At 41.8% G+C, this 26,128-nt stretch overlaps 1 protein-coding gene across 3 annotated transcripts in view; it reads right to left on the reverse strand.

Annotated features, from left to right (window-relative positions):
* Positions 1 to 240: 240 nt before the first annotated feature.
* The window catches only part of TMEM241 (transmembrane protein 241), a 55,796-nt gene continuing 29,908 nt past the window's right edge, over positions 241 to 26,128 (reverse strand). For all 3 annotated transcript variants that reach the window (XM_040547852.1, XM_040547851.1, XM_040547850.1), the window contains 2 exons: positions 4,249 to 4,313; positions 241 to 936 (listed from right to left, as the gene is read on the reverse strand). In XM_040547852.1, coding sequence (XP_040403786.1) covers positions 4,274 to 4,313 — 40 coding nt within the window. In that variant the 3' untranslated portion in view covers positions 241 to 936; positions 4,249 to 4,273. The remainder of the gene's footprint in view (positions 937 to 4,248; positions 4,314 to 26,128) is intronic.

A 26,128-nucleotide genomic window follows, 5' to 3' on the forward strand; every position in this document is an offset into this window, starting at 1 on the left:
TAACATCCATTAAGCAACCAGAAATTAATTTTAAGAACTCTTGAGATAAATTGCCTTAGACTCTTTATGACATCCGTTCAAGTTTTATAATCTTTGTTGCCTCTTGCAACAATTTAGGAGACAAACCACTGCTGGGAACAGTACAATTCCCTCCACCCCTTCCAGATGACAAAAATTCACAGACTTCAAGAGAAATCTTGGGGAATGGGAGAAGAAAAAAAATACACAAACAGCAAGCACTACAGACATTGAGATTTATTGCTGATTTCCCCATTTGGCAAAGCTGTCAACCCACCGTGGTTCCATGAGGGAATTATCTCCAGAAGCCCCGTTGCCTATGTCACTGTGCCAGCTCAGACGATGTGACTACAGACCTGTGCGCAGCGGCTTGCTGCTTTCAGAACAGTTGGAAACAAAGTCCATCCTTCCTGATACTGAATTCAGGGCAGGATTTGGGCTCTGACATTGTTTGGTATAACCTACTGTCAGCTTTCAACAACAACAACAAAAAAAACGGGGAGCATCCAGTGGGGAATGCTGCTTTTCCTGAGTTCAGTTCCCTGTGCAAAAAGCTGCTACTGAGAGGTTTTTGCACAAGGCCAATGGCATGAGACAGCACAGTTTTTCCTTTACCACATCAATCAGAAATAGTTTTGTCTTGTGCTTTGAGGCAAAGGCTCCTAATCATCCTACCAACTATGCTGCTCTCTTACCAGCACTAATAGCACAGTTTTTCCTTCTTAATAAAAAAAAAACATAGGCCTTTTTCCCTGTGTTTGGTTGCACTTCTTCATTCTTGCTGCTGCATTTTATTCGTGATAGGCTCTCTAGGCTGCAAGTCAGCTCTTTTCCAGCTGGCGAGATCTGGTTCCGCTTTACGTGCCTGTCCTTTCAGTGTACACAAGCAAAGCTTCTCCAACGCCACTGATCACAAGGCTGTAAACAAAGCAAACCACAAATTCAGCATCAGGCAAGTCCCTTTACTTGATACAATGCCAAACACACCACAGCATTAAGAGAACTGAATTAATTTGTCTAAATACATTTCAACCTAGAGACAGTATCCCAGGTGATTTTTTCACTTGTCTTGATAAGAGGCTGAAAAAATAAATGTCTTATTCTACAGATCTCACCAGAAACTACCCTTTCTATATGTTAGGGCTGATGGTAGTTCAAGTGAAAAGACACAAGTCTACGTAGAAAAGATTGCATGTAGTTAGGAGAGTAACTATATGCCCACATGCCAGCAAGAAAAGGAAGGGAAGGCAGGAGGAGATGTAAAGCCTGGGTTTTGCGAGCTGAGGAAATCTGGAAAAAGCATTTTGCTCTGGGGAGTTCCCACTGTCCTAGGGAGGCCAGCAGAAATCCTTGTGTTTGCTGCTCTTTGCGAGGAAGCTGGCGGAAGAGAAGTGCCCTGGCTGAAACGGCACATGTGCCCAGGCACTTCCTTCCCCTGCTGCTCACAGCACAGTGGTGGCTCTAACACTTCTCGCCAAGACTCAGGCATGAAGCAGGATGAATGTCATAAATCCAAATGAGGATGAACGCTTTTTACAAACAAAACCATTCACTGAAATAATCTATCAACCCAACTTCATTTGTGTAATAGTTAAAATCTCCAAAATCTTTCCTGCAATCATATCCGAGAGGAATACTGTAGGATACAGACTCTTCTCCACTTTCGCAACATTGCAAAGCTAAGAATATTGACCTTTCATCTTAGCCTCATGGCTTAGTTAGATTATGAAACAGAAAAGCTCCTTAATGAACTTCATAAACAAAACAAACTTTTATGAAGTTCATTTGCAAGAGTGTTTTTTTTTTCCCTAAGATAAAAATGCATGTGAAGCTGAAGGCTCTGGTCTTTAATAGCATTACATTCACTTATATGATTAGTTTTGGTGAGCTGCTTTAAAAATCGCGTAATTCCCCCTGTTCCTGAGAGGAACAAACATTGTACAACCATGACACAATACCTCACAATTACACAGTAAGCAGCCCTGGGAGGTAGGTGCTGACAGCCTACTGTGGAGACAGAATACCTCCACAAGTGGAACTGCCAACAAGGAGCTGCGAGGGCTGCAGGCTTGTCAAAATGATCTAAAACACACGAGTCTGTGTGCCTGAAATCACTAACCACCTGAGCACTTCTCTTTGGAGAGGGTTAACTCCCATGTCTTGCCTAGATTTCAGCACCAGTTCTAAACACATCTCTGCATTAATTCCTTTGGAAGCTAAGGTGGGATAATGTATTCTTTTTTATTCCGAGGAGAGAAACCCGATGCATATAGGAAGAACTAAAACCAACAGAGTCTTAAAAATTACTTTTTTTTTTTTTTCCTTTTTGTGTGTTCTCTACAAGATTTTTGACAGACTTAAAAAAAAAAAATCTATCACTGCTGTAGCACTCTGAAAATTAGACTGGCAATCCTATACAAAAGATTAAACTGTGCAACACTGTTCTGTAAAAATGCACCTGCATTTAAATTGTTTATAATACCTTATGTCCTTCATCAGTGGAGAAGAAGAAGCCCTTTCTGCAGGACTGGAAGTTTCAGGTATTCACAAGCCCATGCAATCCGTACTTAACTAGATTACTAGGCCAATAGAAACAATCATTATAACAGGGATGAAGCAGATCTAAAATCCATGGCTAAACGCCAACCCTTTATTTACCTTCGGTTTACCATCTGGCAAATCCTTTGGCTTCTGTTTATTGTGGGAGTGACAGCTAACTGCCTTTGCCCATCACTCAGAAATTAACATATGATATCGTCCATGACAAAACTGGAGCAACACTAAAAACCTCAGTGATTAATGATCTCATGAGTGCTTTGCAGCTGCTATCATCTAAGAATATTTCCAGAGCTTAGCCAAGGCACTACCGAGGCACAAACAATAATGGGACTTGAAAATAAATAAAGATACTTTTTAATTGTAACCATGAAAGGGTAATACTGGCCTAAGGGCAGCAAAGCAAAGTTTCTTTTAATGATACAGACACATTCATTATTTATATTACATACAGGAGGGCATGTAGTATATGTGCAATTATACAGGTCTACGTGTTCACATTCATAGTGATACTGCTTTTATTTTTCCATACGTTAGTGAATATGTATGTATTATAAAAGCCTACCTCCAGCATGCAGGACAGACCTGTGCTAATGCATGTAAAATGAGGTCAGGAACAGCAAGTTAACGGCCTGTGCTGGGAGTCTGGCAAGCACATTGCTGTTAGATCAGGCTCTTGTGTACACAGGCCACATAAATGTGAGCTAGAGCTACCGAAAACCACAAAGGACTTACCTTAGCATTTGAGATTATGTATGCATGACATACATATGGGGATGCACATTCACATATACATAAATGGGGCTAGTTTAAAGCAAAACTCTCCTTTCCCTAATTTCTTGATCACACCTGGGAACGGAATATGCTAATTCCATTCAGTGCAGGGCTGAATCCTTAGACTAACAATCAAACTCTGAGGACAGGAAAAGGGAGCCTAAAGCTGTTCAAAAGCAGGCAGGCTTATTTCTAGTAACAAATCTATCCTCAGAGATACATGCCTAACCCCTTCTTTAGTTGTTATGTGCATGGCAGAAGCACTTGAGAGCATCAGCCCTGGGCTGGGATTCCCTTTTGCTGGGTGCTCTTCAAACACAAACCACTGTCTTTGACCAAAGGAGTTTGCAATCCAATCCTTTATATCAGTACCCAAAAACGTCAGGTTAGGTGATTCGTAACGCATGGCTAAATGTTACAAAATCCAGGTACAGATTTGGAAAAAAGTTTATTAGTAGTAGTTTATTTTTCTACCTCTATTTATGCATTCACAGTATACACAGCACTAGGGTCTATTCAGAAACTTGAATGCACTCTATTGGCTGAAAAGACTATTAACCAAACCATGACTCCTACGTTTTACATCCAGTTCTGCCACTGATTTATAGTATGACTTCGAATAGGTCATTTATTTGCCTATTGCATCTTTTATCTAGCTGTAAAACATGCTGAGTGAATCGTGGTGGTGCTAAATGTCTGAAATGTCCACGTTCTCCCACAGAGGGAGAAGAAACACTCTTCTATTCATCTTGCTGTACTGAATCCATCACACCTGGTTCTCCTTACATGCACAATATTACTAGCACTAATAGAGTTTGCCATTTGAAAAGTATTTCCACATGAAACACTGTGTGGAAATTCATTTCTACTGTTGAGAAAAAAGTTCACAAAGGTACTTACCAAGAAATTGTTAGTGCGTTAGCAGTCATGACAAAGAAGAGTGGTGATAAGCTAGCAGTGATAACCTGTAAAATTGAAAGGAGAAAAAAAAAAAAACACAAAACAACTTAGTGACCTTGTGACAACACAAACGAAAACTGAAATACTTTCGTTGAAATTAAATTTCCATATATGCAGACTTTTTTTTTCTTTGCATTTACAACTATTAGAGTCCAAAAATAGACAGTCAATGACAGGAGAAATGCAATGAGACTATTCTAAGCAGTCAAACATTGCTGAAGGTGGAATTCCCATCCTGCCCAACCTCCCTCCCCTGCGTGAGCACAAAGACTATACACAGGCACCTCCTTTCTCCTCTGCCCTGTGTGAGGCAGGCCAGAAGACGACCCAACATGTGAGGACATGAGAGCTGTGCAACCAGCTCAGAGCAAGAACACGAGGTATCCCTGGGAAGCACGTTTCAAACTCAGGTTAGACGGGGCTTTGAGCAACCTAATCTAGTGAAAGATGTCCTGCCCGTGGCAGGGGCGTTGGTCTAGGTGACCTTTAAAGGCCCCTTCCAACCCAAACCACTCTAAGATTCAATGAAAACACACTGCTCATTAGGCTAGGAGATAACGGAGAAAATAATACGACAATCACACACTGCAGTTGAATTTTAACTCCTACAGAATGTGGGATGCAGCAGATGCAGGGCAGGGAACTACAGCAGAAGGTCCCTTTACTGCACACCCCAGTTGGTCTGGTGGGGAAACCTGCTAGCTTTTATTTGCCGATATTATTTTTATTAGCAAACTAGACTGGGGAAGACCAGTCAGGTCCTGGGTCAAAAAGCCTTACATTTCTGATGAGAATGAGAGCTTTAAATGCATAGTGGGCGTAGAAAAGATGGAAAAAGGAAAAAAAAGGGAATGGTGTAAATAAAAATAATGTAACTTCAGCGTGTTTCTACCTCAAATATTTTCTTACACCAAGGTGTCCTGGGTGAAAAAGATGGGGACAAACGACTTCATATTTTGATCCCAGAAACAGCTAGTTCCTGATGTACAATGCTTTGCAGCAGATCCCTGTCTCAACAGCCATGGAGCTACCACATCTGCAGTCTGCTCTCGGTTTTGGAGATTTTGTTGCCAGATGGATAATGTAAAATGGAAAGAGTTCAGAGAACAGTGACAGAGTCATTAGATGGAGGAATTGATTTTCAGTCAACAGTTAGGATAAGCAATGCCTGTGGGAAAGGAAGACTTGGTAGTGATTTACAAATACTTGGGAAACACAAGCACTGAGGAATGAAGGGAACTATTTAGGTTAATACAAAGTTGCCCAAGTAAAATGATGAAATTAAGAAACCAAACATTTAAATAATTATCAGCTAAGATTTCCTAATAGTTGTTTGTCTAGTTGTCTCCCCGGGGATACAGCAGAAACCTCATTCCTTCATCTATTAAAAACTTGTTATAACATTAATACGTGTCCAGCAGGGAAGTAAATGCTTCTTTGTAGTAAACTCCGTGCGCCAGAGCTTGAGCCAACGATTTGTTAGCCAATACCCGTTACATTTGCCACGGCTGCATTTTCAAAGACAGGTTTCTGAATCTGCAGATCACAAGCAGCAGCAGAAGAGATGCTGGTGCATCGCTCCTCCAGCCCCAGTCTAATAGTTGGAGGGGGAAGGGGGCGATAACGTAAAGTTGGTGTGATGCCACAGAATGGCAGTAAGCAACACACAAGAACTGTGGTGCTTGACGGGGACAATACAGTGATTGCCACCTCTGGGGATGTCTCTAATTTAGGAAGAATCAAGGGATGCAGAAATGGCTTTTTTTTTTTTCCTCCTAGGGATTACCGTAAACCACACCCTGGCTGCTCTCCATTTGCTGATGGCACGGGCACCTTGCAGAGGGAACAAAGCAGGAGATGGGTTTGATCCAAAGATGCCACACCACAGGACTGCAGATTTACTCCGTTCCTCCACAGCAATCAAACTGCCAGTATCTATACAACCACTGATACATCTCCTGATGCAAACCACTCATTCATCTGACTTACATAGCCCTGTACTAACTATCAGAGTAACATACGGGAACATTAGGCAATGCTACAAAGCCTGAAGGTAACAGTGGAAGTGAGAACACTGCAAGTCCAACCCCTCCGAAGGTGAATCTTTCATGCACTTTCCCTAACACAGCTCCTAGGCTGGATATCCGGCAGTCCAAACACAGCACCCTACAAATGCATCCACACCTTGATCTACGGGGCTGGATTCTCCCTCACACACCTTGCAGCCACTCTGACCTCCGCAGACCAACTTCTCACATCCATGTCAATGACCGCAGAATTAACTGCACCGAGCTTATCTCAGGCTAACGTGAGTTTATTACATAAAGATGCACAACATCCACTGTCATGCATGTAAACAGGGATTAACGAAGAATGGCAGCTGTGACATTTACACTGCTTTCTTTTCTTTAAGTTCTCCTGAAAGAAACTCAAGTGCTGCGTTTGAGAAGTGACATAAGTTAAAGCTGTGTCACCCACTCCATTGTAGAGTCATGTTTATCAGAAACTTGAGAGGAGGCCAAGAGCAGAGAAACAGGCATTTAAGAACCCTGTGAGAACAGGCCTTATCAAAAACAATACCCCATTCTACTGCGATCATCCCAAAACTCTGCAAAAATGCTACTGCAGGCTGTAGCCTTTTGGACTACTGCTGCAGAACACTCTTGTATTTCTGAAAAATTATGTAAGGGTGCCTCAGTGCCAAAGAGAAACAAAATGTGCGTTGGAATAGCACATGAAATAAGCATGCACAAGAAAAAAAAAAAGAAAGAAAACAAAAGGAAAACACGTTGCTAAAAATGTCCACCTTTGATTGTTTGTGTAATGTAAAAATGAGAAACAAGTTTTCAGAGAAGTTAACCATATAATTTGTTCCAGGGGAAGTCTCTAAAATCTAGACATACAGTTCAGAAGATTATTTTCCTTTTACTGCATTTCAGCGTTTCCTGAAGTGTTTTGAGTGCACGTGTACTTAGTTTAAAAAAAAAAGACACCTACATTGATGTCCTGAATGTCCTTTAAAATAAAAATCACGCAAAGTGTGGTAATCTCTTTCTTCACTTTAAAGGTCACAGTTGTCCTCTTAGGCATTGAGACGCCTTAGGAAAAGGAATGAGCTTGCAAGACAAAGGAAACCAAGTAAAAGGCAAATTAAATTAGTGGTTTCCAAATCTATCTGCTGAATCATTAAAAGTAGGAGATGGAAAGGAAAATTTTAATTAGGCTTAGCCAGCCTGTTTAAAGCAAAGGTCCCCAAGATTCTGACATGCAGTCAGAATTCTACCTAATGATATGGATACTAATTCTACCAAATGATTTAGACTCAATGGTTCAACCCCAACGATTTTAGAAACAGGAATAGTTCCATGAACTCTGGCTACCCACGTGCTTGTAGAAACTGTGACCATGCAGTGCTGCAAAAGCTATTTTTAAAACATTTATACTGCAAACATTTGTACAAAATTCTGAAACAGCTTTCAGCGATTAGGAAAAAAATCTGAGTGTAGCATCATTTAACAAAACATTTCCATGTGAGCTGAAGTTGCTCCTAAGAAATCATTTCAAAACCTTCCTTGCTCAAAAAGGAAACAAAAAAGAAAAAAAAAAGGTTGCTTCTTGAAATAAACCATTTTAATTTTACCATGTCACTCTGCTGTACCGTGGAAACGACATGCATTTGAAGGGAACATTTGATTAACACCTATTTACCTTGATCTCAGCTATTTCTATAGTTTCAATCACTGATTCATTTACAAGTAGTTTTGTAAGTAAACAAACATTTTGGTATTGCAGAGTACATTTGCTGTCTCTGTCAAAAACAGTTCCAGTTCTTTACAAAATCTATCAGCACTGAAGGCAATAACTGCATCCTTGTGAAGGACACTTATCTGGGAGTCAAAGGAGAGTGGTCTGAATCTCCACTGCTGCAGGACCCAACCTGCAGAAAGTCATTGGCCTGGCCCAACGAACCCTAGCTGAAATGGCTTCCACAGCAAGGCAGATAACCTGCATGAGCTAGGACTGCAAGTCCCCCCAGGAAGGAGAAGGAAGAAGCTTAGAGCAGCGATCACTGTGAGCACAGGGAGAATTCTGCAGGACTGCTGGAGCAAAGACTGGAGCTGAGTAGTTAGATAATTAAACAGAAGGGGCTTCTTTACATTGATCACCTAGTACAGGGAGCAAACGAGAACCAGAAAGGGAAAGAGAGGATGACCCAGCACTATGGCTGGACTATGCCACGGAGAAGTCTCTTAAAACAGCAGCCCTTTTACAACTTAGTCGTTGTAAGTACTAGAAGTACTCACGAGTACTAGAAGTGGGGTTGGACCCACCTAGAAGGGATGGGAGAGCAGGAAAATACGGACTCATTCCTCAACTTATAACCTGGACCCCGCAGAGGGAAACAAAGCTGGTGAGATCGCTGTTCCAGCCTCTGAATGGGAGTAATTTTGGGAAGATTCAGTGATAGGAAAGAACCGATCATTGCAAACAGTGAAACAGAAACAAGTGAGGCTGAACCCTTTTACCTAATGACTGAGGACACACAGAAGCTCTGGGGTTTGTGCATTGTAGAAATCATGATCATCAAAGATAACTCATCAGAAGTTGGTAGGGCATGAACTGTGGTGAAACCTTGAGGAAGGACTGTGAGGAATCGTGTAGGAGTCAATTCCGCAGGTCCAGCATTTGCCCCACATCAGGCTGAACTACAGGCAACAAGACCAATGGCATCATCAAACTCCTGGGTACCAGTCTAAGATTCATCAAGCCCAAATACCCTAATATGTGGAAGAACTTGTTGCACAGTAGGAGCACATCCAACATGCAAAAGTCAACCTTCTACAGGCAAAGAGGCGGCACTGGAAAGAACGTGCTCTCGTGTATCTGCATTTATGAAATCTGCTTACGCGATTCATGAATGGATGGAAGCACGATTACCACAAATTTTAAAAAGTTCCCAAAGAACTTTGGTAGGCTGCTACACAATTCCTGATGTGAATGACCCCCTCCTTTCTCCTAATCGCTTTACGGTCAGATGACAAAACGTTCAGAAGAGAAAGCAAAATTTGTTTAATAAAAGTTGTTTTAAAAACTTAGGAAAAAACGTTTAGAAATCATTTATTATTAGAAAAAAAGTCAGAAAAATAGTTTTTACAGATAACAAAACAAAATACATAGACTGTATGGAGAGTTCTTTGCTGAGTAAACTTAAGAACAGCAAGATTACAGCTGGTCCAGCTGTAACTGGATCTACTTCTTGACCACAAAACGTAAGAAAATTCTGCTAAGTCTGACACACGGCTTAAAGACAGGAGATGACAATAGCATCCTAAAGGTTCCCTGTTCTTGACAAAGCAGACACCTGGATCCTGGGAGACACAAATGTGGGACTACACATTCTTTGCTGCCTCACATTCTCCACTGAGCAGCTGTGATTATCTCATAGACTTCACGGCGTCAATTCTTGAACAGGTCAAACCAGCCAGTACTGGCTAGATAAACGTGTCATTCCTGAGTGAGCTATCATTGATCCCTTCCATCCATGACCTCACAAGTACCTTAGCGAAAGATCTTCAAGCTGCAAAAGCTGGCTCTGGATTTTGAGTATCTAACATTTCTGAGGTGTACAGGAACATGTTTATGTAGCCAAGAACACAGATGAGGCCATTTTCAGAATTTAGATTCTGATTTAATCTTCCTATCTGGAATTGAAAGATATGGGGGATTTAGTCCAGACACGAACACGATTTGTTAATAGTACGACTATATCTGTACATACCATATAAAAAGTATGTTTCCTCTGATTCACTGCTAAACTAGAAAGTTAAATGTCATACATTGCTTGCTGTAAGCGAACACAGAATACTTTATTAAAGTTTTCCTTACTTTGTGTACACAGAGCCAATCCTCGTAACCTCACTTCTCCAAACTGCCAAAACCTCTGTCCTTACAGAAATGCATATTTTTTTTTTTTCCAAAGACAGTGTTTTGAAATGGCTCATCAAGTTCACTCACTGTTCAAAATAAATCTTCCTATTTATCATCAGGTCATCTTCTCAAAACATCAGGAAAAAGCTTCTGATGTACGTAACCTTTGTTTTCATTCTACTGGTGGAATTAAAGCAATGTCAAGCTTTTTATAGACATAATATTTGTTTTGTCCCTCTTCTGCATGTTTTAACCAGCTGCTAAGATAATTGTCAAAAATCGCCAGGGAAATGGATCGCTCTTAGCGCTGCTGAAAGCAGCTACATCAAGATAACACATTAACATGAAAAAGGCAGAAATTACAGTGGGCAAGAATCAGTAACAACACACATTATTTCGTTTCTTGAAGGACAGCCACTGAAATAAGTTATCAAATGTTATTGTTACATCTCTTGTATATACATCTACTTGGCAGCAAGCATATGTACATACGCACACATACAAAACGCTATGCGAGGTAGGGAGATCTAGCAACAAATATCTTCAGAACAGGAAAAAAGGAACAGTTAATCTTATGTTATCGTCTCTATTCAATAATTCACATTTTCTGAGCTATTAACACCATTCCTCCTCGTTTACAAACATTTTTCATTTCAGCTGGAGTAGGAGCCATTTCTATCAGCTCTCCTCTACCTTGCTACATTCCAATTTAAGGCAACCAAACGTTGTCAGAGGGGTAACTCTGTATCTTAGCAAGAACTTTTTGATTCAGAGGTATCTGGCAGTTGCAGAGCAGACAAACAAGACATTGACTGGGACAGCTAAATACGTGCAAGAACGCCCAGGGACCCGGCTCTCCCCTGGCTAAACCCTAACTGAAGTGGTCCAGTGTGTTCTGAGAAGCCTTTTTGAAATAACCCAAACCTGAGAGATCTTTGTAGACCAGGTACTGACTGCCATGTTCCACAAACTGCAGAAAGTCAGCGTTGAACAGCCAGAGGCACCGATGAATTCACCGATTACCAAGGGCTGTTGCAGGCACTGGGACCGACCTTAGCTGGGTAGAACTGGGGGAGGAACAAAAAACTCTGCTGGAGCTGACAACCATGGTGCACACCTTTCCTTGCAAGATAGGATGGGAGAAGAACTAAAGTCAGGAACATCCGGATTAATTGTGAATAAAGCAGGGGAAAAAAAAAATCAAATGCAAAGAAAACAAATAAACAAAAAAACAAATAGAAAGAAATAAATACACAGTTCTACTCCAGTGTTTAACAGTCAAAATAAAGCACCATTAACAGCTGTAGGTACTGTGCACAGAAGATCTCCCCAGGACTGCAGAGTACATGAAGGAATCCTGCAAGCTGAACCAGACCAAAATCAAACTTGCATTAACTGTTTAATTTCAGGTCAGTTTGGGGGATGGCCTACCACAGAAATAAGAACTTCCCCAGAAGCTTTCGAGCACATTGCCTATTACAAGAAGGCTTTCCCTGCAATCTGCATCTTTTCTAGAAGCACAAAGAGTCCTTGTAAATCATCTTTAAGATGTCAAAGCTCATCTCTGGTTAAAAGCGATATAGGAAAAGGGGGCAAAGCTCCTCCATCCAACTCTTCTGTAAAGCCTCCTTTATTTATCAACACATTGAAAGGACTCGAGAGAGATTTTAACTTCGTTCTGAGGGTCTGTTGTCACCAATCAAAAGGAAAGACAAAATGTGCTGCTTAACCTAACAGCTCCAGGTGATAACACAGCCCCTTTGAAGGAGCAGTACTCATAAATCCACAGACAAGGAACAATTTTAAGCAGACACAGCTTTCTGCAAGGAAAAATAATGAATCTAGCCTCGAAGCACCAAAATATTGGCCCTTCCAAAAGGAAACGGCAATGCCATAATCCTGCCTGAAAAGCTGAGCAGCCCAAACAAGGAAAGAAACCATTCAAAGTGAAATGCATTGGAACAGGGGGAAAAGCAAAAGAGGTTTTGCTCTTGGTTCTGCTCATTAGCTTAAAGCTAACTTGAGCATGTCTGCTGCATTACCCTCAGTCTGACCAAAGTGCAGACGTACCCTAAGGGCTTTTGTTCCCTGATGGACTTAACAGGAGGCTGACACAGTCACCTTTTCAGCACACACCACAGCATGAATTCAGTAGACACTGCAATGAATTCGTACATCACAGCATCCAGAGGTGAAATTTGCTCAGAGAAGGTGGATTCTGCTCAGCTCTCCTGAAGTTGTATTCGGAGAAGTAAGAAAACCCTTTAACCCTTCCTGATACACACCCTGAGCAGGTTGTTGCTTAAAGGATAGCATTTTCACAATCCACAAAGCATGAATCTGGCCACACAGAAGTCTTACCAGCTGCAGTAGATTTCTTTGAGATCCTTTATTTCATGTCTGCCTAAATGCCTGCACACATGTCCACCTTTCCTGAAGTACATGTTCCTTGAAGGGGATTTGGTCACTCCTCTGTCCTTTCTCTATATTGTACATCTATTTTTTGAGTGCTATTAAAATAATAACGCCAAAATCGATTTTGAACACAGTTCAAAAGAGCACAGTTAGATCCGTGTATTGTGACTCAAATGCAGCCAGTGCCTAAACACGTCCTGGCATTCGCACACTTAGTGGTAAAGATAAAATTCACTTCTAGTGTGATTAATCTATTTGACTTTCATAGCAATTAACTTCTCACCAGCTTAAAACCACCTACATGTTGCATTCAAAACATAAAACATACTAAAAGGAGGGGGAGAGTAGATTAAATGACAAACGAAATCAGAAACCTGCCCTCTAAAATGTTTCCAGAACAGCAGCAGTATAAATGTTCTGTCTAGCAAAATCATCAGATATTTTTAATTTTTTTTAACCAACACCCAAAAGAGCAGTCTCTGTCTCACAGAGGAGTATCTTTATATATTAGCTTTCCAATTACTTTGAGAAAACAGATTTCTTAATTACATCTAGTATGATTTTAGAGGGCTGAGAAACCTCCGCATTTCCATGCCTGGATACATGCAGTTCTAGTATTTAGGGAAGCAGGTATACATCCACTGCTTTCTATCACATTTAAGAAGAATTTTTTCACTGCTGTTTTTTTGTATGTACTTTTTGTTTCCAGGTTGTGATGGCCAACATAGCCAAGACCCTGATCCTACACGTACAAAATCTGACGCAATAGGTGGATGTATCAGGTCCCTTAAAGTCATTCATTATCCTGTCTTCTCATATTAATACATTGTCAAGGACTAATATAAAATCTTTTCAGATTAATATGATACATTAATTATTTTTAACCCAGAGCACCCGTGTGAATGCCAGAAGAACTGCAAAATTATTGTATAACTTCATCATTTTTTTATTCCTTATAAGACGAAGGTGGCCAAGCCATTGTTCCTGCACTGTATGCATCTCATTAGCAGTTTGGCTGGGGGAGAAAATGAGCCATCAGGGGATACTGAAGCTGTCATTACCAGGCCATCCTGGAAGCCAGCTGTATGCCCATCCCCATCCTACAATGCAGAAAGGGATCAAAAAAGCCTCCATCTGTATCTTGCCTCTGAATCACTTCTAGACATCCCTCTCTGCCATCACCTTAGGGGAGTGTGGCACCTGTCTTGCTGCTCTCAGCCACACGAACACACACATACTGTATGTAGCATAGAAACATATAAACCTGCATCACTGATGAGATATGACTGGACATTTGCAAGTACATCCTAACTACTTTTGAATGCCTAAAAGGTGTGAAAGATATCCTGAGACCTTATAAAAAAAATCTCTGTAGAATATTAGATTTGGTTGAAGATTATGGTAGCTATTTCTTTTTGGAGATAAGCAGCTACTCCACCCTAACTTCACCACTCAAACACAAACATCAGACTTCTGTCACAATAAAGAGAAATCAAAACCAAGAAGCATGTGCCCTCTGCTACTGGATAAAATGGCAAAAACTTACATTTCCCCCTCCTGTGACTAATGAGATAGCTGGTGACATGCCATCAACTTCCAGCCTATGAAGTGTAGAATGGCTATGGCACTGAACTCAACTTCTACTTAAATATTTCTCTTAAATGTGACCACTGAAAATGTAATCCAGATACCGATCTCTCTCTCAGTATTCACCTGTATTGAGGAGAAAAAGGGGAAATGATGCAGAATTCATCTAAGTTCTTCCTGAAGCACGCCTTGCTGATACGAAATTGCTATGAATCACGACTCAAACAGGTGGGTGTCTATGAACCAGACTAATAGCATCTGTTTCGCTAAGTTCTGCATGCGAGGCACAATCCACGCAGCAGCTGAAGCCTTCTCAAAGAAGGACAACAAAGGTCATTTAATAAGGGATAAGAAAAGGCTTAATTAGACCAAATAACTGATTTTCTTTGCCTTTGATGAGAAGTACTTTGTCCATTCTTGCTGTTACCGGATTGACTGCTGATGCGCGTACAGATGCAATAGATGAAATATATTTGTATTTCTAGGTTATGTTAAATATAAGTCCCAATGCCTCCTGCTTCCTGCAAAAGCTTCATGCACTGAAATGCTAAACTGTACTTTTCCTCTGTCATTTCAGCCTGTTGAGGAGTCTCTTCTCCTTACGTTCTGTCCCACTGCTGCAACGGCCTTAAACTGCTCCTGCCACTTCTTCTCTCCCTTGAAACCTCTGAGCTCAGAAGTTGGTAGGACAAGGTTTCATAATCATCTTGTTCTTATTATATGAATTATTAAATATTTGTGTAATGGAGCAAGCAATTATCAACAGCAACAACAGCAGCAGTGAAGTGTTCTACCTATTAAGATCCCGAACACCAACTGGAGTGAACCAGTGAACCAAGGATTTGTTTAATCAAGTACTGGTTGATGTCAGAGGCATCAGGAGAATTTATAATCCTTCCCTAATGCAGCAAGTCTGCGGCTGATGTGCACATCAGAGGAAAGGAGAGGGATCTGCACACTGACCTTAGCTTATAGAAAACTTACACCCCTTGGCACACAGTTTATTAGTCTTTTCACTTCTGTACTACAAAGATTTCCATATAATGTTCTCTTATGCGGAAAACACTAGGGACCACATCACCGAAACCATCCGAGCATATCTGACCCTGTAAAAAAAAGTTTTTGTTTTGTTTTCCTTGAATTTTACTGGTTAGTAATATGGCACAACTTGCTAAAGAAATATTTCTTTTGTCTGATTTGAAAAGTATTGCTTTTCATTTCTGGGGAATGGCCAGCTGTTCTAACGCTCTGCCACTGTAAAATACTGCAGTAAAATACACTTCATCTTACATTAAGCTCAGCAATAGCCTTTTGGCATTCCAAGTTACTCTTTACCTCATCTAACCCTTATGAGATTATGAAATAGCGATTACTATAAAGAGGCTGATAACCCAGGTAAGAAGACCCTCTTTTTCATTGTCATATTAAAGAAGCAAACCTAATAGGCAAGCTGACAGTTTGCTATATATATCTGGCACAAAAGGAGTTGGCTGCTTGTGAAGAACCCAGCTCAGCATCTGCCTGTGTCTGTCTTCCTCCCAAATGCTAGGATCTAGTGGATGGGCCAGCAGCCAGATCAGGCAGGATCTTTTACCGTAACAGCCCACCCTGCAGTATCAGGATGTTAGAGTGAAGGTGGGAGACGAGGCAATTCCAAGCTCCTCACGGGTGAACCAGGACTTCCCGCAGCAGTGGCTCAGCTGGCATCCAGGGGAAAAAAAAAGTTGGTTCTAGTGATTAGAGTGTAAGTTTCTTAGCAGTTTGGGTCCATGAAGAAGAGGAAAATTAATCTGAGCTTCTCAGAGGTAGTATATAGCAGAACTGTGGTAGATGATGATATTTTTAAGAATAGACTGATATATGATAGTTTTTAAGAATAGACTGATCAGTGACTGCAAAAATTCTTGACCATTTAGCTACTTCATGTCCATTTCACAATTCTCAAAGTCCAAATCAACCAGGCTGATATTTTCAATCACTGTCAGTTCTCTCCTGAAGTGTAAGAGGACATCATTCAAGGGACTATGACCTCAGAGAGAAAACTTCAACAGTGAGGTGACCAGGCAAAAAACAGCCAAAAGACAGATAGATTACAGGCTATATCAGCATGTTTCTATAAGCGCAAAGAACTGAATGCCTTCCCAAAAGTCAGGTGGGCACTCAATCCAAAGCCATGTGCTTTGGTGTTGCCGCATACCAGATAATACCTTCACAAAGCAGATGGGAAGACTGACAAGAGAAAATGTCCCCGAGCAACCTGGGAATCCAACAGTGAACCTTCCTTCCCCACATCTTTGTGTAAGAAAGCAGCCAGCAAACATACCACAGGCATCAGCGAGTGTAGTATGTGATCCTCTGCCAAACACAGGATGAGACACAGGCTACTGCTGACCTCTACAGTCTTGACCTTGATACACCTACTGCCACTACGGGCTCACCTTGGGAAAAAGCATACAACTGTGCCTCTGCTACAGCCCCAAATGCTCACGTGGGCACCATGGAGATGAACACCAACGCAACTGTGAGCTCTGAGGCTACCTCCACAGCTGGTTTAAATGACCCTGATGTGTCCTGACCCACTGTGCCAAGACTGAGCTGATCCAGGGCACCTTGCTGCAGAGGGGTGTGCTGTACACTCTCATTGACCGCTCTCGCCATTCTATATTGCCTGAGGGTCTCAGGCTGAAAATTGCAACCTTGAGGCCACTGTCAGTTCAGCACCTGTGAGATTTTATGAATTTTGTGAAGCTTACCGTGCCCCTGAGTATTACTGCTATAAGTGAATCCCACGCATGCTGCTTTGCTGCTGTATGGATAGCACAATGCTGCTGAAAGGCATTCAAGGATACTGCCAGAGTCAGTGAGGAAATCTAGTTTAAGGGGAATATTTTAGGTGTGAAAAGGGCATTATATTGCTTTTTCCATCATTATATAATCTAAAGAAACACCTGAAGTGGTTATGATCCTTGTCAATATTGTCAGATGTGAAAGAATTTTCTGTCATGACTAACTCAGAACTCTGTAGGGATATCGCTAGTATCAAAAATAGCAGAGGAAACTTTAGGATGCGTAATCAAGTTGTTTTTTTTTTTTTTTTAAATCTGTTAGCAAAAATAGCAAGTTTCCATCAACCTCTCTCCCCCACAACACGCACAATTTTGTTATTTCTGTGCACATATGAAGTCCACTTCCTATTGTATTTCCCATCTCACGATTCCTTTGGGAAAACCTAATTTATAAGCAAACAATTCCCAGACTAGATAACTAAATCTTCCTGCTGACCCCTTTCCGTACAACCCAACAACAACAGTCACAGTCTCTGTCTTTCCATTTTCTGGTGTGTTTATGCTGTTTTAGTAATGATGTAATGGAAAGAAATCGACATGCTATTATTATTATTATGCTAAGGATTGCAAAGAAGAATTGGTATTCTTTAAGGTTTTAATTTTCCATTCAAAAACAAAAGTCTTTCCAAGGCTTTCTAACCATTCACTGTTACAAAAGGTCAAAATATTCCATCAGAAACCTTAAAAAAAGCAATACTTGGAAAAATGTTGTTTTTAAATGTGATCATAGCTACTCCATTTTGAGTAATGCCTTTTATGAACAAAGTCACAAGGTTATGCACTTGGTTCTGTGGGTGTCAGAAGTCTGTGAGTGTCCCACGCGTGAGAAGACAGTGACAGAAGTGACTACAGTCTGTGGGCTCCCATTCACTCAAAATGGGTGAGGAAGTAACAGCCAAGACGACCTGTTGCCTCCTGCCCTCTTAGCACATCATTCATAGCAACATACATAGCGAGAAAGCTGAATTCTGCCCTCTTCCTTTCCACGTTAGCCATGGATAGGAGAGGAACAAACAGTGGTCATCTCTTGAGACTGTCTGAAGCTTAGGTAATTTCCCTGAGCACCATGTATTTTAGGGATAGGATATAGATCAGGGGGCAAACCCTTCAGTCTGCCTCCCCCAGAGCCCTGTGGCTGTTTGCTGACTTTTGTCAAAAAAAGTCAAAATCCAATCCTTAAGAAAGCATCCAGAGTGGGACTGAGAAATGAACACACTTGAGATTTTGCAAACACTGGTTCTGAGCTGGGGGAGGGAGGGAAGGAGATGGGAAGAGCCATTTCAGATAGCAGCGTCTCACTACCATGAGAAGCTTCTGAAGAAAGCAACCTGCAGTGTGAGACCAAGTGCCTATCAGGGGTCATTGATCAGGCTCAAGATTTGTGAGGCCCTCTGGAGACACCTCACTCATGAAGGGTTTTAAGAACCAGAAAGACAGCTGCTGACCCAGATCCTGAAAAGAACCAGGAACCAGCAAGGGGAAAGAGGCCATTTTCTGCTCATTTTTGGAACCCTACACTGAGACAGCTCTGAAACCTCCTACATCAGTATGTTGTATAATGCATGGTTTTCCCATATAACTTTTTTATTTACTTCAGTACATTTCCGACGGAAACAATTTCCAAACCAGCCCTTATTCTTTTGTCTTCTCTTTGTCACATTTATGATTCATCTCCCAGCCTCGGCTCTCCATATGAAAGTAACTCCAGGAAACAACACAGGATACTAGGAATAGTACTAGTAATAGTAGTTCCTTGGCATAATAGATGCCAAGGAACCAATGAACCTGCGTCCTCTGCAATTCAAACTTCCATTAGATTAGACAAAATCTACTTTTAAATTGTCATTTTCTACTATCAAATATATAGGGAGTGTGTCAAGGGCTGGGGTGAAAAAATAGCTTCAGAAAACATACTCCCAACCAGCAGTCCTGCAGTTATCTTTATGTGCAAGAGAACGACAATACCAAATGTACACAATGCACTTTAAATCGATGCTCGGTACGGATAAAAGGAAACAAACTAATTCAGAGCACCTCTTTTGGGCTCAACCTATCAATTCATGTCTGCTGAGACTAGAGATTTATTATACTGAGCGCAGATGAAAATTGTGCTGCGATGCCACCCCCAAGCAGCAACACGTAACTTTATGTACTTACCCTGTCGTGCCCAAAAGCTGCGTAGCTGCCATTTTTCAGTGAATGCACAAATGCAGCCCTATGCAACACCTGTTAATATACATATTAAAGCTTAACATTGCCTGGAGATGCAAAATCTCCAGTAAGTCTCAGCTATTTTTACAGGACAGCTTCCTTAAATTGTATTAGTGCCCCAGGGAGCCTGCGCCACTTCGCCTAGCGGTCACGGAGCACGCAGAGGAGTTGTTATGGAGACTGATTTCTTCCCAACAATTACATGGCGTAATTAGTGTTGGATGCTACGACGGAACTATCAAGCTGTCTCCATGGAAACTACCTGAAAACCTATACTTACAGGTTTCCAAAACTGGGGTGCTTTACAGACCTTTAAGATGCAGTTAAGAGCACACTGATCACCTTACCTGCTCATCAAGCTCAGCTGAGAAACACTTTCTCTTCCGAGGTATTTTGCAGTCCCCATGGTGACTGACAAACACATGTGACAAGGATAAAGTTACGTATTTCATAGGCTGAACACAAATTATAATAAGAATTTTTACCATCCTTAATCACGTTTATGCATGTGTGTGCATATCCACACGCATAAAAGTACACGCGGCACGTAGGTGGAGGAAGCTCACTTCTACATTTATAAACTCCTTAGCATACACAAAAGAATTAGGGTCATGGAAACTCCCTCTCTCAGATTAGAGGAACCAGTGGCAGGAGGAACCATTAGAGGAACCAGATTAGTGGCACCAGTGTGGTTTGAAGTGCACCTACCAGCACAGTCTGGTCAATTCTAGCACACAAATCTCCCTCTCTCACGCGGCTTTGGCTTGCATCTACACGGCCTTTCCATGCCAGGCAAGCAGAGATCTCCAGACAGCCTCACGTGCAGCACAGGGTCTTTGCTGAATGAAAACATACTGCGTTTATGGAACTGCAGAGGGAGTTTATGACATTCTTGCATAAAGTTTTGCAAGGCCCAAGCCATGAATCTCTGTCACTTTTTGCCTACATACAGCAGCGCACAAAGAGGAGACTACTTCCATCTGCAACAGAACTAAATGGGCAAGTTCCAGGCAAACACATTCTGGTTATAATATAGGTATAAAATTCTTAAACACAATGTTTTATCCAAAATCCTCTCCCATGAGGGCAGAGATGCACAAGGAGACCTATTGCTTCACATCAGGTGCCAATGGCAAGACTCTCTTGCAGTGGCACCTTCTTCTGCAAGGAAATACCCTCAGCAGAAGTAAGGAGCTGACATTCTAGACTAGAATGTTTTATAGCACTTGCACGCTAAGCAGCAGTGCAAGAGAGGAATTAAGAGAAACACGAACAGGAGCGCATGCTTTAGGAAAGGCTTTAAGACTACAAAAATACGGAAAAAGTTGAATTTGTTTTATTTCTCTTGGTTGGTTTGTCCCTGTAATTAAAGTAGATAAAATTCTCATGTCAATTGCTATCTGTGGAGAGGAGCAGTGAGCACAACCAGGCTAAGAGATGCAGAAGATTCACTGTTGTGGCCTCTTCATTTTATGAGAAGCAGGAAAAAATAGAATTTCTGCTTTAATAAAAAAAACATCAGTACTTTCCAATCTTTAGGAGTGTTATCATCCATTTTTTTTTCACTGCTATGAAGATGGATCTACTCTATCCTTTCTCTTCAGGACACCACAGGGACCTAGGAAGCAGATACACAGGCACAAAATATAACATCAAAGACTACAGGAGACATTCTGAATAGCCGTACAGCGGGCTACAGTTAGGTACATCAGACCCACGGATAGGATATTCTTTCAGATGCTTCTCCAAAAGTACTTTTGCAATGTCTGGCAGCCAGCACTAAACACAGGGTGACCTGGGGCAACCACTTCTAAAGTTAACAAACAAGAAACCAAAGCAGCTGTCAGGAGATGCTTTTATGTAGCAGGGAGCCTCCAACACTATTCAGATACACTGGAGATTACATAATTGGGCATAGGATGGACATAAGGAAAAGAACTGCATACTCCTGGTCTGATTAAAGTAAATTTTCTTCCAGCTAATGTGTAAGAAAACCAGGGTAAAATTCAGTGCAACTTGACTTCGGTTATTTTGTCAGAGGAGGGAGGAAGAAAGAATTCAAAATGCACCTTCCACTGACCCTCCCCTTTTACTCTTCCTCCTTAAAAAATGTGTCTCAGTAGATTCCTGCTGGAAATAAGCTGAATTCACCACTCCAAGTTTTACTGGGATAACACTAAACACAATATGGGAGCATAAATTCACAAGTAACCAGTATCTCGCTCTAGGAAAGTTCTGAAATACCACTGGTCCCTCCTATTCAGGATTTAAGCTTTTCTGCTGCCTGATTTTTAGGGTCACTAGCAGGTTTCATCACCAGATATAGATTGGCAGCCTTAATATAAACAAACTCACTGACAGCACTGTTAGAGCTCATTAGCGTTCCCACAGCTGCTTCTGTCTGTATATATGAGCATCTCTAGTTTTTCTTTCCAGTACATGACCCACGATACCAGCACAGCTTTCAAATTAAACCAAGAGAACTTAGTATAGCTTCAAAACCTTGCTCTTCTGGGGATTAAATCTATGCAAAGCTATGACAAAGCATTCCATATTTCTTGGGCTTCTTGAAAGTTTTTTTTTGTTTGTTTTTCAGATCGCTTTAGTGATTTTTTTTTTTTTTTTTTAGCATTTCTCAGGAATCTATACAGATATGACTAATGCACGGGCTATTTGCTTTCACAGCAAAAGTGCGGCGTGTTTGTCACTGCAGACATCACGCAGGGCTACACACACAGATGAAGTCTGTGCTTTGTCCGTCCATGCACAGAGCAATGCTTTGACAAGAAAGCCGTCAAAAATCATTACAGGGAAGAATTCAAAAACCTCATACAACGATTAAGTTGCCAGAGCCAAAGTAAGTATCGTAAAAACAAGTTATGACCCAGCTCCAGTTTTTAAGTGAATGAAAAATTAGAGGGCAGGGAGGCCAAATATGTGGGCTTCACAAAGAATGTCTCCTCGAATCTTTAAAGAAGCCCATCCAGCTCTCATGGCTAGCTTATTGGTGTATTGGCACTTAACGAGAACTGAAGTGGTGGCAGCAATCTCAGCCCCAGCTCATCAGTCACATAGGTACAAAGCATCCAAATGGAAAACACATTTTCTGATTCTCGGCACCTCCCTCGAGGGCTGTGCTGCTCGCTGTCTGAGGACTTCAGCATTCTCCTTTCTTGGCTCATTTGCAGGATAAACATATTCTGGCCTCAAAAGCTGCTCCCTTCCAACTGCTGGTGAAAACTCCAGTCAGACTGAGAGATTAAGAGGATGATCTAGGGCACTACTCAATACAAGAAAAATGCTCATGTGGGAACGCAAAGCCGCTGTTGTTACCCGGAGTTGTTGTGTTTTTTTTTTTTTCCACTGGATCTCATTTCATTATGCAAGTTCAGATTCAAATAGTTTCTATCTTTAATCTTTATCCACTTTAACTTCCTCCCCCCCCCCCCCCCCCAAGGGCGTCACACACTTAGGTTTAAGCACATTTTTACAGCACTAGTTAAACACCGCTTTTCTGCGCCTTTCATCCGTTCATGACTTATGATGTGATTCAGACAGCCCTCGTATCTAGGCCATGCGGGTTGGATCAGCATGCAGTTACGATGCTTCCAAACACCTGCAGGAAGCAGCGTTAGTGATCAGGTAGATATGATTCTTCCTAACCCCTCCACAGGTAAATCTGTGGTTTGTTAGAGTTACAAAAAAGCTGGTAAGAATTTTGCAGGAGCTGGTAGATCAGCCCCTACCTTTGCAGGTAGGTTCAGCTCGTTGCTTTCTGCCCCTCTGGGACTATCTTTGCAGTCCCTCTTGGTCCCATCCTAAAACTGACACACAGTATTTCTGAATTTTTTTTTTAAGCATTCACTGCCTTCTACTCCAGGAATCAGTTGCAGTTCAGCACTGAGAGCAGCAGCTCCTCTGTGTCCTGCATACTGCCTCAGACTGAGCTCAAAAAAAAAATCTTATAGTGAGCTTTAACATTCTTACCATGAGCTTTAAAAACACTAGTGAAAGACATTTAGGAAATTGCTCCTTTTGATAAAATTAGAGCTGCAGACAGATCTCGTGTCCTGATTGTTTATTCCCCTCTTTGAATTCAAGAGGAGGCATATAATTTGAGCACTGGGTTAGAAGCTACAGTAGGAAAAGGACTAATTTGCTCTGTTACAAAAGCCTTCCTAAGCAAGATGAGTAATTAAACCACGCACATGCACACAGACCCTTTAAAACTAAAGAACGGATTGAATTATCACAGTGATAAAAGCTAAAATCTTTAGTTGCTACAAAAGCACGTAATTTCATTGACAACAGTGGCTAGAACAAACTTTGTCAAACTTCGTCTAGAGCTGGCCAAACCCCCACAAATCTAGAAGTCCTTGAACTTTGGGAAAGCTTTGATCCAGTCCAGACCTTGTGGCTCTGATTCACTTCGGCTGGGAAGTACCCAAATCTGCTTAAAATATATTTCACAACACATCTTCGCCTGAATTTTTTGGGGATAGGTCATAAATACCACATGTAGAACCATTTCTCATTACCCACAATACCTACGAGCAGAGCCAGCTATTCCCAAAGCATTAGAAAACAAAAATGCAAGAGCAAGCTCTAGATCAGCTGACTTGCTACCAAGGAGCGAGAAGAAAGTTAAAGCACTAAAATCTGCAGCCAGAACGTTTGGGAGAAATTCAAACCGGTGAGGAAATCCATACGACTTGGACAGCATGAAACAGTTTGCAAAGCAAAAATGAGCCATACCTCTCCCTTCTTGTTATAACCAGAAAAAAAAAAATAGATATTTAACTACAGTTTCTGGATAGGCATGTTATGCAAGTACACTTTTTTTTGTTAAAGGTAACAGCTTCATTACTGTAGTAGGAAAGCTGTGATCGCCAACCACATAGCAAGGCTGTGGTTTTCAGATAACCTAGCTGAGGGTGATGAAACGGGGTAGTAACTAGCAAAGGGGTCAGACCAGCTCTTCTGACTGCATTTATAATTGATAATCTAACAAATGAGCTGTTACTAACTTACAGCAAGTACAGCCAGACCCTAGGTCCGCAGATCACGGGCTAATTCTGGGAAGAACAGACCTCAGGAGGTCAGAGCAGGTTGCTCACCACTTTGTGCAACCGGGTCTTGAAAACCTTCGAAGACGGAGACCGCACGGCCTCCCTGGGATACCTGTGCCCCTGCCAGACTTGTCCTAGGGGTCAAAAAGTTCTCTTTTTTACACCCAGTGTAAACCTCTCATTTAGACTTACGCTCATTAGCCTTTGTCCCGCATCCATCTTCTTGATAACATCTCCATGGGTACTGGGGGAAGGCTGCTGCTAGGTGCCCCCAAAGCCACTTCTCCAGCTGTTCAGCTCCAGGCTGAACAAGCCCAAAGTCCTGCAGCCTCTCCTAAGAGGGGATGTGCTCTAAGCCCCCTGACTACTCTGGTGATCCTCTGCTGAACCCGCTACAGTTTATCAATGTCTTTCTTGTATTGAGGGGCCCAAAATAAGTTTCTAGGCCAAGACAGACTAGATCGATGGGCTGAGTTCAATTACATGAAATTCAGGACAGGAGAGCAACAAAACTGGTGAAGGGACTAGAAAACGTAACTTCTGAGGAACAGCTGAGAGAACTGGGATTGTTCAACTTAGAGAAGAGAAGGCTGAGGGGAGATCTCATCACTCTCTGCAACTACCTGAGAAGTTGCGGCGAGGAGGGTGTTGGTCACTTTTCTCAGGTGACAAGTGATAGGACACAAGGAAGTGGTCTCAAGTTGTGCCAAGGGAAGTTTAGATTTGATATTAGGAAGAATTTCTTCGTGGAAAGGATGGTCAAGCATCGGAACAGGCAGCCCAGGGAAGCGGTGGGCTCCCCATCCCTGGGGGTATTTAAGAGACATGAGGACATGGCACTAAGGGACATTTTTTAGTGACGGGACTCAGTCAATCAGGCTGATGGTCAGACTTGATGATCTTAGAGTTTTTTTCCAACCTAAATGATTCTCCGATTCCCCATTCCAGACGCTGTCTAACAAGTGGTGAGTAGAGGGTGATGATTGTTTCCACTGTTTTACTGCCTATGCTACTTTTAATACAACTCAGGATACTTTTGGTCTTCTTTACTGCCAGGGCACACTGCTGACTCATGTTCAGCTTCCTGTCCACCAAAATCCCTAGATCCTTTCTCACATAGCTACTTCCCAGCCAGCCAATCCCAACCTGTAATATTGCCAGGGACTCTTTGTTCCTACGTGCAGGACTTTGCATTTGTTCTTGCGGAATTTTTTAAGACTCTTGTCGGCTCATTTCTCCGGTCTGTCCAGGTCCCTCTAGAGTGTAACCACGTCCTTCAGCTGTATTGACTAGTAATAAAACCATAGAATATCCTGTGTTGGAAGGGACTCAACAGGATCATCAAGTCCAACTCCCAGCTTCACACAGGACAACCCAAAAATCAGACCACATGTCTGAGAACATTGTCCAAACACTTCCTGAATTCCAGCAGGCTCGGTGCTGTGACCACTTCCCTGTGGAATCTGTTCCAGAGCCCAACCACCCTCTCACTGAAGAACCTTTTCTTAACACCATCTAATTGTGTCCCCATCCAGACTAAAGCAGCCTAATTTGGATATAGGAACTTCGTGGAAGATATTGTCAAAAGCCTTACTAATATCGAAGCAAATGACATCCTCTGCCCTGTGACGATGGCAATGGGAGTGCTGGTATTGATCTTCACAGAACTAGTTTTAACTCTTGATTCTGGGAAGACATGCTGGAAACAACGGCTGGTGCACACACTCTCAGGAGGAGTATTTTTCTCCAATACACCTCTGGTAG

Source organism: Cygnus olor, chromosome 2 (genome assembly GCF_009769625.2).
Source record: "Cygnus olor isolate bCygOlo1 chromosome 2, bCygOlo1.pri.v2, whole genome shotgun sequence".
Lineage (NCBI taxonomy): Eukaryota > Metazoa > Chordata > Aves > Anseriformes > Anatidae > Cygnus > Cygnus olor.